The 17830-nt window shown below is 49.1% G+C and overlaps 1 protein-coding gene across 1 annotated transcript in view; it reads right to left on the minus strand.

The window, feature by feature from the left end:
• Positions 1 to 17830, minus strand: part of Rhpn2 (rhophilin Rho GTPase binding protein 2) — a 58166-nt gene that overhangs the window by 13248 nt on the left and 27088 nt on the right. Inside the window, exons 4-10 of the mRNA XM_005368419.3 lie at positions 16669 to 16744; positions 12036 to 12113; positions 11592 to 11716; positions 10149 to 10315; positions 5434 to 5621; positions 4877 to 5033; positions 2058 to 2177 (exon numbers count right to left, since the gene is read on the minus strand). Coding sequence (XP_005368476.1) covers positions 2058 to 2177; positions 4877 to 5033; positions 5434 to 5621; positions 10149 to 10315; positions 11592 to 11716; positions 12036 to 12113; positions 16669 to 16744 — 911 coding nt within the window. The remainder of the gene's footprint in view (positions 1 to 2057; positions 2178 to 4876; positions 5034 to 5433; positions 5622 to 10148; positions 10316 to 11591; positions 11717 to 12035; positions 12114 to 16668; positions 16745 to 17830) is intronic.

The following is a 17830-nucleotide window of genomic DNA, read 5'->3' on the forward strand; positions in this document are numbered from 1 at the left end:
AAAAAAAAATTCCTGTTTTGTGCGTGTACACACATGTGTATTTGATGACGTCACTTTTTTTAGATTTATTTATTATGTATACAGTGTTCTATCTGCGTGTATGTCTGTGCGCCAGAAGAGGGCACCAGATCTCACTATAGATGGTTGTGAGCAACCATGTGGTTGCTGGGAATTGAACTCAGGACATCTGGAAAAGCAGCCAGTGCTCTTAATCTCTGAGCCATCTCTCCAGCCCCCGAAGTAACTTTTCTTTTTAACTTTTTTTTCTTTTTTAATTTTTTTGGTGCATGTGGGCAGGGGTAGTGGATGGTTCTCAAATATCCCAGGTTAGCCTCAAACTTACTATGGTAGCCAATGTTGACCTTGAACTTTTGAGCCTCCTGCCTCCACCTCCCTCCCTAGTCCTGGGATCGTAGGCACGTCCTCCCACACCTGTCTGGTCCTCAGGATTCAACCCAGGGCTGCAGGCTGCGCGAGGGTCTACCAAGTAGACAGCTAGGTTTACTATGGAGCACAACTCTGAAGTAACAGCCGCCATGGCGATGCCTGGGAGGAGGATGCCCCTAAGAGAAGAAACAGGTGCAACCGCCCTGGGGCAGGAACGTAACCAGGTCTTCTAGGAAAGGAGGTTATGATGGAGGGAGGATGGGAGGAAGGGCAGAGTGAGTCAGAGCAAGGGCCAGCTCACTCCTGACCTTACAAGTGCCTGAAGCGACCCATCAGGGTGTGAGCAGAGAATTAAGGTGGCCAGGGTCTGTGGGAACAGGAAAATGGGGAGTGCAGCTGTGATAATGGGGGTCCTACCAGGCCTATCTCACAGAGCTGTGTGGGATTCAACAGAGTCAGCATGAGTTAGGTAAGCTCTGTTAACGCAACTTCAGCCAGGGTGGCAGGATAAGAGGAGGTGAGACCTCAGCCATGTTTTCTAGGTAAAGTTCGTATAATTTGCTGACCAAATGTGGAGAGAGAGAGAGAGGCAGGCAGAAATGCCAGGCATGGCCAAGGCACCCCAGAGGTAGAATATCACCAAAATGGGGAGACGTTCATGCTGACGACCAACCAGGATACCCATTTCCAGCCTTCACTTGCCGTTGGTGAAGCATCAAAAACAGTGGGAACCAGTGCATTCCAGCACTTGGGTGTGGGATAATCCTCCTGCACACTGCAAAATATGTATTCCTCTCATTGGTTAATAATAAAGCTGAACTGGCCCATAGCCAGGCAGAATAAGGCTAGGCAGGAAAGCCAAAGGGTGGAGTCTGAGGGAGATGCAAGCCAGCTGCTGGGGAAACAAGATGTCCTAGAGGACAGGTGAAGCCATGAAGCCACGCGGCAAAATGAAGATGAATAGAACTGGGTTGATTTAAGTTGTCAGAGCTAGTTAATAATAAGCCTGAGCTATAGGTCAAGCATTCTGTAATTAATAGAAGCTTTTGTGTGATTATTTGGGACCAGGAAGTCGGGACAAAAGAAAAGCTCCACCTCTGTTTACACTTGGGAAGCTGAGGCCAGAGGATAGCAAGTTCAAGGTTGGCCTGGGCTACAGAGCTGGGCATTTTACCAAGAACTTGTTCCCAAAAGAAAAATATAAAAAAAGGCAGGGGTGTAGCTTAGTGATAATGTGTTTGCCCAGCATTCATGAGGCCCTTTATTCAATTCCCAATTCTGAGAAAGGAGAAAGGGGAGGGGAGGAGAGGGGGAGAGGGAAGGAGAAGGGATGGGGGGAAGGGACGGAAGGGCTGGGAGGGACGGGAGGGGAAGGGACAGGGACAGGAAGGGATAAGAGGAGAGGGGACCGGAGGGAAAGGGAGGGGGAGCAACAACAGAGCCATCCGCAAACAGCTACAATGTTAGGAGATAGTCAAAAGCCTGGCTGTGGTTGGAAGCTTGGGCACTCAAGGAGCTGTGAGGACACAGCTCTGGAAAGCCCTCTGTGAGGAGGGCAGGCCCACACAATGTCTCAGTGCAGGGTGGTCCCCTTTCCCAAGCCCGCTCTCGGAGCCCCGTTTGGGGGCTATGCAGCTAGCAGAGCCCAGCCCCAGGACAGGAGCACGCACCTAGTTGCATGCGCTGCCTGTCATTCTTCAGCGTGGCCAGAGGCGCCATCCCTTCCGGCATGTGGTCGTAGAGCTGGGATAGGCACTTCTCCTGGTGGTCCACGTCCACGCCTGGCTTCACTGCAAAGACAGCCACAGGTTTTATCTCTCTGGAGACGGTGCCCTAGACCCCAGTTCTGCTTGAACAATGCCACCAGACTCCTTTTGGCTCCAAGGATAACCCAGGCTGCGAGGCCTTAAGCCTTTGCTCCCAAGGGGACAGCCACACACTAGAGGTTCAGGATTTGACTCTGAATCCAACTCCTTTACCTCCTCCTCCAAGTTGATCATTATATGGACTCTTCTTGCACAGTTGTGACCCTGTGGCTGTCCCCTCTGCGTTCCTCCCAGGGGCTGCCATACCCCCATAAGTCTCCTTCCTTTGTTTTCTCTGGAAGAGGTCTTTCTTGTTAATTTGGGAGATAGGGTCTCTAGTAGCTCAGGCTGGCCCAGCACTTACTATGTAGCTGAGGATAACCTTAAACTCCTGACGCTCCTGTCTCCACCTTCCAAGTGCGAGGGTTATAGGAGCGTACCACCACGCTCAGCTTTCTCAGTGGTATAGATTGAACCCAGGGCTTCCTGCATACCAGGCGAGCAGCCTGACGACTAAGCTGCGTGCCCAACCGTGTGATAGGTAGTGCTAACTGTGTGCAAGCAGTGAGCGGAATGGAAATATTCTCCAGTCCCATAACTTGTAAAACCATCTGGATAAAGGAATAGTGTGGTGGCCCACGCACAGTACTGAGGGACTGAGGCGAACCGTGAGCCTGAAGCCAGCCTGCGTATATGGCGGAATCTTATTCAAACAGAACACTCACAGTGAGCACAGCACCAATCCTTTTCAAACTGGGCTGCAGAAACCTGGATACAGGGTTTCTCTGTGTAGCCCTGGCTGTCCTGGAACTCTGTAGACCAGGCTGACCTCACACTCACAGAGATCCATCTGTCTCTGCCTCTGGAATGCTGGGATTTAAGGCACGTATCACCATGCCCAATCTTTTTATTTAAAATTTTAATCACAATTTTTTTTTCTTTTTTTTTTTTTGGTTTTTCGAGACAGGGTTTCTCTGTGGCTTTGGAGCCTGTCCTGGAACTAGCTCTGTAGACCAGGCTGGTCTCGAACTCACAGAGATCCGCCTGCCTCTGCCTCCCGAGTGCTGGGATTAAAGGCGTGCGCCACCACCGCCCGGCTAATCACAATTTTTTTTTGCCACAAATTTTGATTCATTTAAAATACCACCCATCAGCCAAGATGCTAGCAGCACACACAAATTCATTCATTAAAATAAAAAAAATATATCACCTTTGCTAGACACAGTGGCAAATGCCTGTAAGCCTAGCACTTAAGAGCAAGACAGAAAGAAAAGGCGTTTAAGGCCAGCTTGGGCTACATGGCATCCTTTTCAATAAAACACAGCAAAATTACTATCTGAGGATGTGTATGCTGACACACACCTATAATCTTAGCATTCGAAAGGCTAATGCAGGAGGATCTTGAGTTCAAGACCAGCCTCGGCTACATAGGGAGACCCCCTTCTCTAAGTAGATATACAATAATTAAATGAATTAAAATAAACACTACCGAGTAAGGCACTGCATTTCATCCCCAAAACTTCCAAAATTAAAAATAAACTGGGTGGTGGTGACACACGCCTTTAATCCCAGCACTCGGGAGGCAGAGGCAGGTCGATCGTTGTGAGTTGAGGAGAGCCTGGTCTACAGAGTGAGTTCCAGGATGGCCAGGAATGTTACACAGGGAAATGCTGTCTTGAAATAATAATAAAATATAAAAATAAAAAAATAATTCGGGCTGCAGAGTGGCTCAGTGGTTAAGAGTGCATATTGGTCTTGCAGAGGACCTTACTATAGTTCCAGCATTCACATCAAGCAGCTTGCAACGCCCTGTTATCTCCAGCTCTGGGACAGCTAGCCCCCTCTTCTGGCCACTATGGGCACTGCACTCACATACACACACACACACACACACACACACACACACACACACACACACACAATCCCACATACATCCTCACAGATAGATGGTGGTGTGAATGCAAATGGCCCACATTTGCTCATATATTTGCAGGGTTAGTCCCCAGATGATGAACTATTTGTAAAGGATTAGCAGGTATAGCCTTGATGGAGGATGTGTGTCACTGGGTGTGGGGTTTGAGGTTTCAAAAGTCCACACTAGACCCAACGACTTCCTTTCTCTTCCTGCCAGCTGCAAATGGATAAGGATGTAGCTCTTAGCTGCTTCTCCAGCACCATGCCTGCCTCCTGCCATGTCCCTGCCATGCTGGTCATGAACTAATCCTTCTGAAACTGTAAGCAAGTTAAATGCCTTAGACATGGTGACTCTTTGCGGCAATACATGAGTAGCTAAGACAACATAAATAAAATTTATAATAAAAATTTAAATATAATTTTAAGATGGGCGTGGTGGTGCATATCTTTAATCCCATCACTTGAGAGGCAGAGGCAGGTGGATTTCTGTGATTTGGAGGCCAGTCTGGTCTGTAAAATAAGTTCTAGAACAGCCAGGGCTACACAGAGAAACCCTGTCTCAAAAACAAAACGAAGTTATTTATTCCCCTGACTCCCTTCAGAGAGGTTGACCCTGAATTCCACAGACCTGTATAATAGCCACTTAGGTCAGTGTATCTTTTCCACCTGGTGCCCTGTGGCGGGCCTAAATCCAAGACAGGAAGGCAGTTCCCTCTCAGCTCAGCAGGCCCCAGAGGGAGCAAGCCCACAACCCTGAGCCCAAGCCTTACACTGGTGATCGATGAGGAGAGTGGCGGCAAAGTAGTGAGCTAGGGCCCCATAGTGGTGGGCCTTCACATAGGCCACGCTGGCCCACGAATACGGGATGTTCTCTTTCACTGGTTCCTGGCTCATGGCTGCATGCAGCTGCCGGTAGACCTCTGCCACCTGAAACAGAAGGGATGTGGGCAAGGAAAGCCTGGCACGGGGGCCCCTCCCAAGCCCGGCTGCAGAGAAAGAGTCCTTTCTTTTAAGCTGAATCAATCCCCCGCTGGAGAATGCTCCAGAATGCAGGCAGAAAGCCAAGCAAGTCCACCTGCTGTCAGCCTCGGTATTAACAGAGGATCAGGCAACTGTCATTAGGCCGCTTTGTCGGCTAAGTCGCAGATGGGCACGATGAACTGTATCTGAAACACCAGTACCTGCCAAGCAAATGCAGGCCAGCCACCTTGGTGCATCACTTAGGTTGTGGATGACAAACCCCACCCCCCACCTCCGCGCTGCTCCTAGCCACCCGTACCAGCAGATCCTGCCCACCCAAAAGTCACAGGAACTCAGAAGCCTTTACCTTGGCAGCCTCCTGAGCCACCTTTACGAGCATGAAGAACTCATTCTGGATCCCTGGAAGGCAGACTTTCTCAAACACGCTTTCTTGAGCTTGGGCGAGCATCATTTTGACCAGGACAGTGAGCATGGCAGGGCTCATGTCGTAACTTGGAGTGTGCGTGAATGTCTCCTTCAGGTAGTTTAAAACCCCTAGAATCAGAATTTGTTGCTCTTTAGTAGGAAATCACACTGGTTTTATCGTGCTAATGTAGAGAGAGAAAAAAGGAAATACAACTGGATTGGGGGGGGTCGCTCATCAATGAGTGTTTGCATGGCACCCCAGGTGCCTGAGCACAAGTCACTAACAATGCAAAGAAAAATTATCTATCTAGCCGGGCGATGGTGGCTCACGCCTTTAATCCCAGCACTTGGGAGGCAGAGGCAGGCGGATCTCTGTGAGTTCGAGACCAGCCTGGTCTACAGAGCTAGTTCCAGGACAGGCTCCAAAGCCACAGAGAAACCCTGTCTCGAAAAACCAAAAAAAAAAAAAAAAAAGAAAAATTATCTATCTAACATGTACCTAATGTATATATACAACTTATATACATGTTTCTATCATACATGCACACATATACACAGGTATACATGGCAGACACCTATAATTTATATATATATACATCTAAAGGTGGTACAACCTATTATCCTAAAGCATCTTGAAAAATATATATTTTGCCAGGTGCGTGGTACACACCTAATTTAATCCTAGCGCTAGGGAAGCTGAAGTAGGAGGATGGCAAGTTCAAAGACATTCTGGGCTACACACACACACACACACACACACACACACACACGTACACACAATCTATCTGACTCTCAGGTACCACACTATCTAGCCATTCCACCCCTTTGTGCAGAGCTAAATAATTGCACTAAAGATCTGACTGCTGCTGGGTGGCGGTGGCGCACGCCTTTAATCCCAGCACTCTGGAGGCAGAGGCAGGCGGATTGAGTTTGAGGCCAGCCTTGTCTACAAGAGCTAGTTCCAGGACAGGCTCCAAAGCTACAGCGAAACTCTGCCTTGAAAAACAAAAAACAAAAACAAGCAAACAAAACCAAACAAAGTGAGGGGCTGAGGTAAAGCTGGGGTAGAGAGCAGTGCTTACAGTGTGAGCAACCCCAGGTTTATCCCCAGTCAAATGAGGAATGATCCGGGTGTGGTGGCCTTTAATGTCAGCACTGGGGAAGTGAGGGAGGAGGATCTCCTAGAGTTCCAAGCCAGTCCGGTTTACACAGTGGATTTCAGGCTTGCCAGGGCTGCATAGTTAACACCCTGTCTCAAAAGACAGGACTGCGACTCGGATGTGTGGCCAGCATGAACGAAGACTTCAAGCTGACTATGATAAACCAGCCCCGGAAGGAAAAACAATACGAGATTTTGTTTGGTAAGATTCCTGGGATAGTCAAAGTCAGACGAGTAAAGTAGAACAGAGGTCACTGGTCACTAGGAGCTACAGGAATAAGGAAAGGGACATTGCAGTCTGCTAGTGAGAGATGCCAGGTATGGTGGCACACCCCTGTAATACCGGCACTTGGAAGAATGAAGCAGAAAGGTGGCCCGATGACCCTGTCTCAATGAGCCAATAAAAACACGTCTAAATAGGACCACTGCAGTGCGTGTGATGAGGCCACCCTGGAGCTGGGGGTGCTGATGGCCGCACACTTAAAAACAATGGTCAACAAGACGATTGTGTCTCATGCGTATTTACTACAACAAGAAATGGTTGAGCCCGGCGGTGGTGGCGCACGCCTTTAATCCCAGCACTCGGGAGGCAGAGGCAGGCGGATCTCTGGGAGTTCGAGGCCAGCCTGGTCTACAAGAGCTAGTTCCAGGACAGGCTCCAAAGCTACAGAGAAACCCTGTCTCAAAAAACCAAAAAAAAACACAAAACAACAAAAAAAATTAAAAACCAAAGCTACAGAGAAACCCTGTCTTAAAAAACCAAAAAAATTAAAAACCAAAGCTACAGAGAAACCCTGTCTTTAAAAACCAAAAAAAATTAAAAATAAAAATAAAAAAAATAAAAAAAGAAATGGTTGAAACTGTAATTTATGACATCTGTCCCTCACCACGGTCATTTACATTGGATTTTCTTCTGGGACATTTATATCTGCATAAAGCCAGGAAGCCATCTGAGCACCTTTGTCTCTGTCCCACCTGGGACACTCCATCCCCACCCACGACTAAGCATGTGATGGAGAAAACAGAAAGCCAGTGGGGTGAGTGAGGGGTGCCAGGGCTTTTCCCTGGGGAACCCACCCTGGACACGCCCACGTGGCCACCGAGAAAGGTTAGAGAAAGGTTAACCGAGTCAAGCAGTGACAGAGGGACAGTTAACCTGGAGCTGAAGGGACCTGGACTGCAGGCCTCCCATCCGACTGGTTCCTCTGGTTTTGCCGCCCCAGAAGGATGGTGTCTGCTCCAGGCTGTTTGTCGGCCCCCCCTCCCTCCACCCCAGCCTGTCTTGTCACTGAGATCTTTTGTTTGTATTTCTGAAGCCTCCGAGGCAGGTCACAAAGTGTGGGTCCCTAGGACTCCTCAGAGGCCAGCCACAATTAGACAAGTCTGCCATCCCAGCACGCCAGAGACCAAGAGCTTACGGTCAGCCCGAGCTAAATATTAACAAGACCTTGCCTCCAGGAGTCAAAATGGCAAAGCTGTGGGACTTCGTGGGTTTCAGAATGAGGTTTCCAGGCAGGCTGTGGCAGAGAGAGGGCAAAAGGATGCAAGGCTGGAGGGGCGCGTGGTGGCACACACTTGTAATCACAGTCCTCGGGAGGCCGAAGCAAGAGGATCAGCTCAAGTTCAAAATCCAAAATCAGCCTAGCCCACATAGTGAGTTAAAGGCCATGCTGGTGGCATAGTGACCCGTCTATCAAACTTATCCAACTGGCCACTTGGAGGTCATCCTGTGGTCTGCATCACGACGCCCCTTATTACCCTCCATTATGTAGACAGAGGCATGCTAGACTGGAGCAACACGGAGCCCTCTGATACCGCGATCAGCGCAAGGCTGACCCACAACACCAACGGGAACCACCCGGCCCTTACAGCTTGGTGCTAAGCTGGTTTTCTATATTAGTCCTGACTCTGGTTCATAACAGGCTGAGCTGCTGTAGGGGTAATGAAGTTAAAACAGGGGCTGGGGGGGGGGGGAGCAAGCCACCGATTGTGGTGGCTCAGCTGTCAGCCTAGCACTTGGGCTAAGGCAGGAGGACCCCAAGGTCAAGGCCAACCTGAACCACCAGCAGCACAGTCTGTGAGTGACAGAAGCAGAAGCAGCAGGCTCCTGGTGTGCAGTACCTGACAGCGCTAAAATCAGCAACCACAGGCTCTGCAAACTTGGTCGGTTAAGCATAATCCAAAAAGTAGCAATAGTAACAGTAATTCCCTTTATCTGAGGTTCAGCTTTGTTCTGGCTCAGTTACCTTCAGCCAACTGTAATATGATAGTATTGCACGGAAAATTCCAGAAACAAGCAATTTATCACGTTGCATTGTTATCACTGTTCTGTTTTATTGTTAGTTGTTAATCTTTGACTGTGCCCAGTCTATCACAGATATGGGCATATGTGGGAATTCTTTCTCCATTCCCTTCATTTGTCTGTAGCACTGAGGGCCCCGCACATGCTAAGCAAACGTCCTATCCCTGAGCTCCATCTCCAGGCCCCAAACAGGCTCCAGAACTGTTAGTAGTTTACACACATCTTGGAACACGTCCCCTTATGCATAGATGACTGTACTGACCCATATAGTAACATACAGTGAGAATTATTTGTGTTTTAATAAATAAAGCTTGCCTGAAGATCAGAGTGCACTAGCCAGCCATACAGGCCGGGCAGTGGTGGCACACACCTTTAATCCCAGCAGCCACACTAGTTAGCCATAGAGCCGGGCAGTGGTGGCACACACCTTTAATCCCAGCAGCCACACTAGTTAGCCACAGAGGCCGGATGGTGGTGGTGCACACCTTTAATCCCAGCACTAGAGAGGAATATAAAATGGGAGGAAACAGGAGCTCAGAGTCTCGGTCTGCAGTCTGAGGTCTGGTGGAGGGCATTGCAGTCTGAAGTCACACTGAGGACAGAGGTAAGAACTCTCTAGTAGCTTCGCTGCTTTGCTATTCTGGTCTTCAGGCAAGCTTTATTTATTAAAACACAAACAAAATATCACTAGAGTAACAACTAATAGAAAACTCTAACGGCTACATCTTCACTAGCGAGGGCAAGTTACTGTATTCCCATTATTGAGAAATAGTCCTGGCCGACGCCGAAGCCACTCACCTGGAAAAAATTAATCACTAACCACAAGCCTCACTATGCATATGAGCCCTACTGTACTGAGGTCACATGACATCAACCACTGAGCAAGTCTCCTGACCAAGAAGTTACACAGCCATTCCTTCCTCCTTTATGTGTGTGACCTTATGGATTGACCCTAGAGTCTCCCTCAAGCCGGTCAAACCTCCTCCTACTGCCTCTGAACCACACCCCCAGCCCCTCATTAGGAGCTTTTAGGCAAGAGCTCTAATTCTGGAGCCATGCCTGGGCCCTTATCAGACTTGATGGGTCTGCAGAGGACCCAAGCAGGACTCTTTTCAGCTGGGGTCAGAGATTCAGCACCATTGGTGCCACCCGGCGGGTTCAAGACTGTAGCGTGACTGCTCCGGAGGACACACACCTGCAGCTCTCTGGAAGGCGTCCACTGCACTCTCCAGCCCGGTCTGTGTCTGCCGGTTACAGCGGGTCCCAATCTGGGTATACAGTGCCCCGATATTGAAGAGGATGCTGGCCTTCTCCAGTAGCAAGTTCTGCTGACTGACCGGAACCCCGGTGAGGGAGTCATACCTATGCAAAATAAATAGGTTCTGATCAGACAGATGAAGGCCTGGCTAATCAATGCCACTTCTGGGCACAGCAAAACAAGACTCACTTCTCACGTGAAATTCAAAGGTGCACAGGCAAGCAAGCAGGTTTTTGTTCCCAAGCAAGATGACAAGTCTGACACTTACCATCCCAGCCTCAGGAGGCTGAGGCAGGAGGACCATGAATTGGAAACCACCCAAATCTATCTCAAAAGAAAAACAGAAAAATATCCCCACAAGCCAGACCTGGTGGCCCATGCCTATCATCCTGGCACCCTCTGAAGGCTGAGGTAGGAGGATTGTGACTTTGACACTCTGGACCACCTAGCAAGAACCTTTCTCAAGGAACCACATTAGTCTTTAAATTATCATGGGGAAGAACCAAATGTTTTGTTTCAAGTTTTAAAACCTCCTTCCGGTGGTACACAACTATAACCACAGCACTTGGGTTGCAGAGACAGGAGGATCGCAACCAGTTTGAGGTCAGTTTAAAGGAATCTTGGGACTACATAGTGAAATCCTGTCTTAAAAATAAGCCAGGCGGCAGGGCGGTGGTGGCGCACGCCTTTAATCCCAGCACTCAGGAGGCAGAGGCAGGCAGATCTCTGTGAGTTATAGGCCAGCCTGGTCTACAAGAGCTAGTGCCTGGACAGGCTCCAAAGCTACAGAGAAACCCTGTCTCAAAAAACTAAAAAATAAGCCAGGCGGTGGCAGTGTAGACACACACCTTTAAACCCAGCAATCGGGAGGCAGAGGCAGGCAGATCTCTGTGAGTTCGAGGCCAGCCTGGTCTACAGAGTGGTTCCAGAAGAGCTAGGATTGTTAGACAGAGAAACCAAACGAAACAAAACAAAAACTCTCTTTTAGCTGCCCTTGTCATTGGGATCAAACTCCGGTCCAGCTCACACCCACAGCCCTGCCCCATGAAAGAAAAGAATCTTCTCAAAAACAAAACAAAAACAAAAATTCTGTCTTGCTTCTCATTAGTGCCACCTGAGAGCTCTTGTTCTCCCTCAATGACAAAATGAAAGCACACAGAAAAAACAGCCCCCTTCACGAGGTTCCTTTGTTTTGATATGAAGAAGCCCTGGGGGCAGGCTTTCTTTCCGTCTCTGGTTCTTTACACAAACTACACAAACATCAATTCACCTACATCCCCACCCGTGGCACCACAATCACCACCACCACCCCGCACCTGCTAGGCAAACACCACAGTCAGAATGAGGTGCACAGCAGAGGGGACCCCAGAGAGCACCTACCAGGTAAACAAGAGCCCCATGTGGCGGGTGGGTGGGAAAAACCTGCTCTCCACAAAGCCCAGCTGGATGAAGTAGGACGTGAGCAGCTCAACCCCCGCCTCATCCCGGCTGGGTGTTCGGCAAGCCTGAAAAGGAAGCCGTGGAAGGGTGAACAAGCTGAGGGTCATGGCCCAGGACCCATACAGGAACACTCAAATACACACCATGCTGTGGGTATCATGAACTCCGGAAGAGATAGCGGAGGGGGCGGAGACAAAGTAAGGAATCCGGGACCCCAGCCCCGGCCCCATCATGGGCACATTACCCCTTCTATGGTTTTCAGGTACAGCAAGTGCCACGGATGATCCTGACAGCCACTCCCCATGCCCAGCATCCTGGACTCTCGGAGGCTACGAGTGTCAGCCGCAGGATGTCCCGAAGCTGAGGCAAGCAGAGCTGACTCACCTGCCGCAGGTCCATAAGGTCTGCGATGTCATCTTCGTACAAATAGCTGTCTTCGCTGTAATGCTCCAAGATAAAATCCTGCCAGAAAAAAAGACACGGCTTGAGTCAGCAGCTGAAGCTGCACCTCGGGGGTGGGGGTAACCGGCACATACAAGACCAGGGGTGTAGGGGAACGGGGGTGTTCTGTCCCTGAAGGGACACTAGCCCACTCAGCATGTGGCTCTGGCAGGCCTGGCCCTTCTCCCCCACTCCCTCTGCCTTGCTAAAAAACCCTTAGGTTACATTCCTAAAGCTAGCCACCAAAGTCTATTCCATTATTTGGCACTTCTTCCTCCTGCAACAGACTACCAAGGTCCATCACTCACAAGTCCCCTTGAGCTCTCCTAATTAACACACCCAATTAAAATTAAACACCTCATGGTAACAAGGTAAAACCACCATTTGCCTTTGTGCCATGCCTGTCTCCTCTCTATCCAGAGGCAGTCCTTTGTCCCTTCGAGACAAACAGCCCTGCACACCCTTGTCCCTCATCCTCCATCTTCTTTACCACAGCATCCCAGCTCATTCTAACACAGACCTCCCCGTTTTTTCTTTCTTTCACCACAAATGGCCAGGCAATGGTGGTGCCTGCCTTTAATCCCAGCACTCGGGAGGCAGAAGCAGGCAGATCTCTGTGAGTTTGAAGCCAGCCTGGTCTACAAGAGCTAGTTCCAGGACAGGCTCCAAAGCTACAGAGAAACCCTGTCTCGAAAACACCTAACCTAACCAAAACAAAACAAAACAAAAACAAAATAAATAAATAAATCAAGGGAGTGAGAAGGTGGTGTAGCGGACAAAGTGCTTGCTGCACAAGCGTCAGGACTTGGGATTTCATCCTCGGCATCCATGTTTGAAGCTGGGTCTATGGTGCATGCTCGGAACCCCAATGCCTCCGAAAGAGGGGGGAGATAACCAGAGATTAGGAATTCACTGACTGGATACTCAAAACAAAAGGTTGAACAAGCTCCAGGTTCAATGAGAGATCCTGCCTCAGACCAGCAAGGTGGTTCGGGGAAGACCCGTGCACTCTGTGAACCCACCGAGGCTGTAGTTGCCTGCACTAGACCCACCGAGTCAATGCTCCAGCCGAGCAGAGGGAGCTCATAAACTCCCACCATAACTGAGAAGCTCTTGACAGCTGGTGGCTTCCAATTGAAGGAGAGCTGGTTCTCTTTAAGGGTGTGGCCTGCAGTAGATCCACAGTGAGATGCCATGGTGGACCCATGTCCCCTGGTATTTGGGCAGCTCAAATAGGATTTGGTGGGTTATAAAAATAAAAAGGCGTAAAGTTGGGAAGTGGCAGGGGACATGGGGAAGTGGGAGAAGGAGGGTAAATATGACCAAAGTACCTGACATGAATATATGAAATACTCCAAGAGTTAACGAAGGAGTATATTTTAAAAAAAATAAGGTGCAGCTAGGCAGTGGTGGGGAGTGCATTTAATCCCAGTGCTCGGAGGTGGAGGCAGGCGGATCTCTGTAGTTCAAGGCCACCTGGTCTATAGAGCCTGTTCGAGGACAGCCAGGAGAAACTGCGTCCCAGAAAACAAAAAGCTACATCAGGTGGCGGTACACAGAACACACCCAGCTTTAACCTCTGGACTCCACACGCACACAGGTGAGCACACCTGCGAAAGCACATACAGATGCATGCAAAACACAGAAAATAAACACTAAACTAAAAGGTACTAATGAAAAAATAAACCCAACATTTGAGGGGAAGCTTGCCAAACCACAGAAGCAATATGTGTGGCAGCCAGGTGCGGTAAGGTGCACCTGGAAGCCTGGCAGTGAGGAGGCCGAGGCAGGGAGATTGGATGGCTACATAGATAGCCTGTCTCAAAAGACAAAAGCAAAAATGGGTGCTAGGAATGTAGTTTGGGGCACCTGCCTAGCCATCTGTGGAGCGTTGGGTCCAAACTCCAGTATTGCAAACACATAAAGTTAGAGGTGGTGTCACACTTGAGAAGTAGAGGCAGGAGTGCCAGGAGTTCAAGGCCAGCCTGAGCTACGCGTGACCTTACTGCCTGAAAAAGGAATTTATTTTAATGGCATTTCTTCCCGCCCCAGACAGGTTTTCTCTGTGTAGCCTGGCTATCCTCAGACTTACTCTGTAGACCAGGCTGGCCTCAAACTCACAAACATCCGCCTGCCTCCGTTTCCCAAGGGCTGGGATTAAAGGTGTGTGCCTCCACTGTTCAGCTGAGCCCAGGGTCTTAGAGCTAGGCAAGCACTCTTTACTGAAGCACGCCCCACAGCCCTGGTGGTGCTTGCAAATGAAGACGGCTACTTGGGAGCTTCTGTCTTTCAATAGAGCGAATCGCCGAATCGCATCACGAGACTTGCCTGACCTAACATTCCAAGGAAACACAGGTCAGGCCTGAAAGGGAACTGCCCGCCTGCCTGGATCAAGTTCACCAGCCACTCCTCCGGTGTCTGAGTTTCTCTCAAGCATGAATGTGGAATGGAGAAAATTGAAAGTCTGCTAACTGGTCTCATTTGCGCATGACTGACATCAGCAGGCCCCTTTTAGGCTAAAATGACACGGTTGGAAACCTCAGCTGAGCAGTGGTTGGCCATGTGCACAACATGGCTTTTTTTTTTTTTTTACACTCACTTTAATGTGGAATTTGGCACATGACCTATTTGGATCTCTACAAAAGTCATAAAATCCCCAGGTTTCTATGACACAGTTGCCTTTAAAAATGCCTGCATTCTTGTAACTCTTGCACTAAGCTAGATCTTAAAGAAACAACGCCACAAACAGGACTGAAGACATTCCTTCAAAGACTGCCTAGAGTCACAAGGCAATGATGGGTCACGGCCAGAAGGTCGCACACCTGAGAGGGTGGCAGAAGATGTTTTCCTCCCGAAAAATCAATTTTCTGATAACCTTGAATCCTGATTTGCTACTACCTACCCTTCTCCAACTGGAGTACCCCTGCTCCCCCAAACACACACAGGGATGTGGTCTGGATTTGACAAGAGTGGAAGTTAAAAAAAAAAAAAAAAAGAGCCAGATAAGGTGGTCCACACATTTAATCCTAGCACTTGGGAGGCAGAGACAGGTAAATCTTTTGAGTTCAAGGCCAGCGTGGTCTACAAAATAAGGACAACCAGGGCTACTAGAGAAACCCTATCTTGAAAAACAAACATAAGAAGACCCTAGAGAGGTTGGAGACATACTTAACTCACTAGCTAAGAGCTGTTCTTGCAGAAGACCTGGCTTCATTTCCCAGCACCCACACAGTGGCTTAGAACAGTCTCTAACCCCAGGGGATCCGGCACCCTCTTCTGGCTACTATCAGTACTGCATGCACAGGGTGCACATATATCCATGGTAGGCAAATACCCATATCTATCATAACAATAACAATAATGATTTTAAATGCCCCTGGTAAAGGTTTATACCAAGAGATAAACAGTCTCTGCTTGAGAACAGAGGTCAAAGATATTTTCAAAGTATTAACCAACTGTTCTTATACATTTGGAGCAGCTAGAGAGGTGACTCCACGGTTAAGAGCACTTTCTGCTCTTGCAGAGGATCTGGGTTAGGGTCCTAGCACCCACATTAGGTGACTTGCTGCTGCCCCTCACTCTAGATCCAGGGGATCCTACGACCTCTGGCCTCCAAAGACATCTCATGCATATGAGTTCCAGCTTGGGCTACATAGTGAGGCTGTCTCAAAAAAAAGGAACAGCAAGATGGCACAGAGGGTAAAGGCACTTGCTGCCAAGTCTAATGACCTGAGTTCCATTCCTGGGACCCAACTGATGGAAGAAAAGACACAGCTGCAAATTCTCCTCTGACCTCCATACATCCATAAAGGTTTGCATGTCCACTTGTCTGCAAGTAAACACACACACACACAGGACATACACATACAGATGAATACACACACACATACACATACATACACACACAGAGAGCACACACATACACATACAGATGAATACACACACATACACACACACAGGACATACACATACAGATGAATACACACACATACACTACATATGCATACATACACATACAGAGAAAACACAAATAAATCTATGCATATATAAATAAATGTAAATTTAAAAAAATTCTTTGCGAATAAAGACACTAAAACAGAGTATAATCTGTCTTTTGTCCGGCACACAAAAGGAACTACGGAATCACCAAGGACAGACTAAGAACACCGCTCACTGCAGAGGACCTGCCTGCAGGCACAACATCCTGGGGTCCAGTCCCAGACCATAACAGGGACGGACAGCATGTCAGAATGATGACAGCAAGAGTTTCAGAGGAGCCGGGCGGTGGTGGCGCACGCCCTTTAATCCCAGCATTTGGCAGAGGCAGGTGGATCTCTGTGAGTTTGAGATCAGCCTGGTCTACAAGAGCTAGTTCCAGGACAGGAATCAAAACCACAGAGAAACCCTGTCTCGAAAAAGAAAAAAAAAAAAAGAGTTTCAGAGGAATCAATATACAAAATTCTCCTAAGCAGCCAAGTGAGGTTTCAGGGTCACCTCACAGACATCACCCGACACTCGAATCATGGTACCTAAATCATTTCCACCCTGAGCCCAGAACCCGCTGTTTGAGATTTACCTTGAGGACAACTGAAAAGTCAACTTCTTTGGTTTCCTTCAGGCCAAGAGGAATCAGAGGGATGGTGAAGGCCTCCCTATGAGAACACAAGAGGTACATGAACAACCTACCCCAGCCTAGCCCCTTTGCACCCATGGCCTTGCCTCCAACAGCCAGCTCAGATCCTTGACCCCCATCCTCTAGGTCAACCCAGCACAAGCATCAGCATCCTAAGATGCTGGAGATGGAGCCTAACTCAGCAGGCCCCTACTGCCTTGACTGGACTCATCTCTGTCTTAGCTCTCTATCGACAATTGCGCTAGGGTTATATACAGGGCTGCCCAAATGCACGAGGCTCACGTCTGGGGTTCTCACCATTCCCGACATGCATTTTGTGACACTGGACCTCCCTCTAGACTATAACCTCTGTCACCTCCCTTGTCTACTCGTCACCACAGTGTGTGTGTGTGTGTGTGTGTGTGTGTGTGTACATGCACACACTCGCACGCGTGTGTGTCCCGCCCCCAACATCTCCCTGATAGAACCTCTCAACGCTCTCTTCTTTTAGGGGCATGTCATACCATGTATCTTACTGTACATCCCCCCCAGCGGCCACTTTGTCACCCCACAGATTGACCTGTGAATGCTCCCTGGACCTTACATTCCTAAGGGCAGGGCCAGAAGGAAGTGTTGTGCTTTGCAAATAAGGAATTAGTTCTTTGACCTGTAACAAGCCTGTAACAAGAGACCTCCAGGGGCCGCTGAGCCTGGCCCAGGGAGAAGGCCAGGAATGCTGGGCAGGGTTGAGTGGACCGCGACTGAAAGCTGAAACGGCCTCTATGGCACAATGGTGCTGAAGGCACGTGAGACCCAACCCAGGCCTGTGGCCTCCCCAGAAGACGGAACCCTGGGGGAAGCAGGTACGTCTGGGTCTTACTGTTGGAGACCCTGCAGGGCAGCGACTGTCCCAGTGAGAAGAGGAACCCCAGATAAGCTGACACTAGGGGACCTCCAGGGTGGCACTAACATGACTTTCTGTGGCCTGGGTCTCTCTGAGTTTTCTCATGACTTCTCTGCCCACCTCACATAAAAGTTGAGAAACCTGGGGGCTGGAGAGATGGCTCAGAGGTTAAGAGCATTGCCTGCTCTTCCAAAGGTCCTGAGTTCAATTCCCAGCAACCAC

Source organism: Microtus ochrogaster, unplaced genomic scaffold (genome assembly GCF_000317375.1).
Source record: "Microtus ochrogaster isolate Prairie Vole_2 unplaced genomic scaffold, MicOch1.0 UNK32, whole genome shotgun sequence".
NCBI classification, from domain to species: domain Eukaryota; kingdom Metazoa; phylum Chordata; class Mammalia; order Rodentia; family Cricetidae; genus Microtus; species Microtus ochrogaster.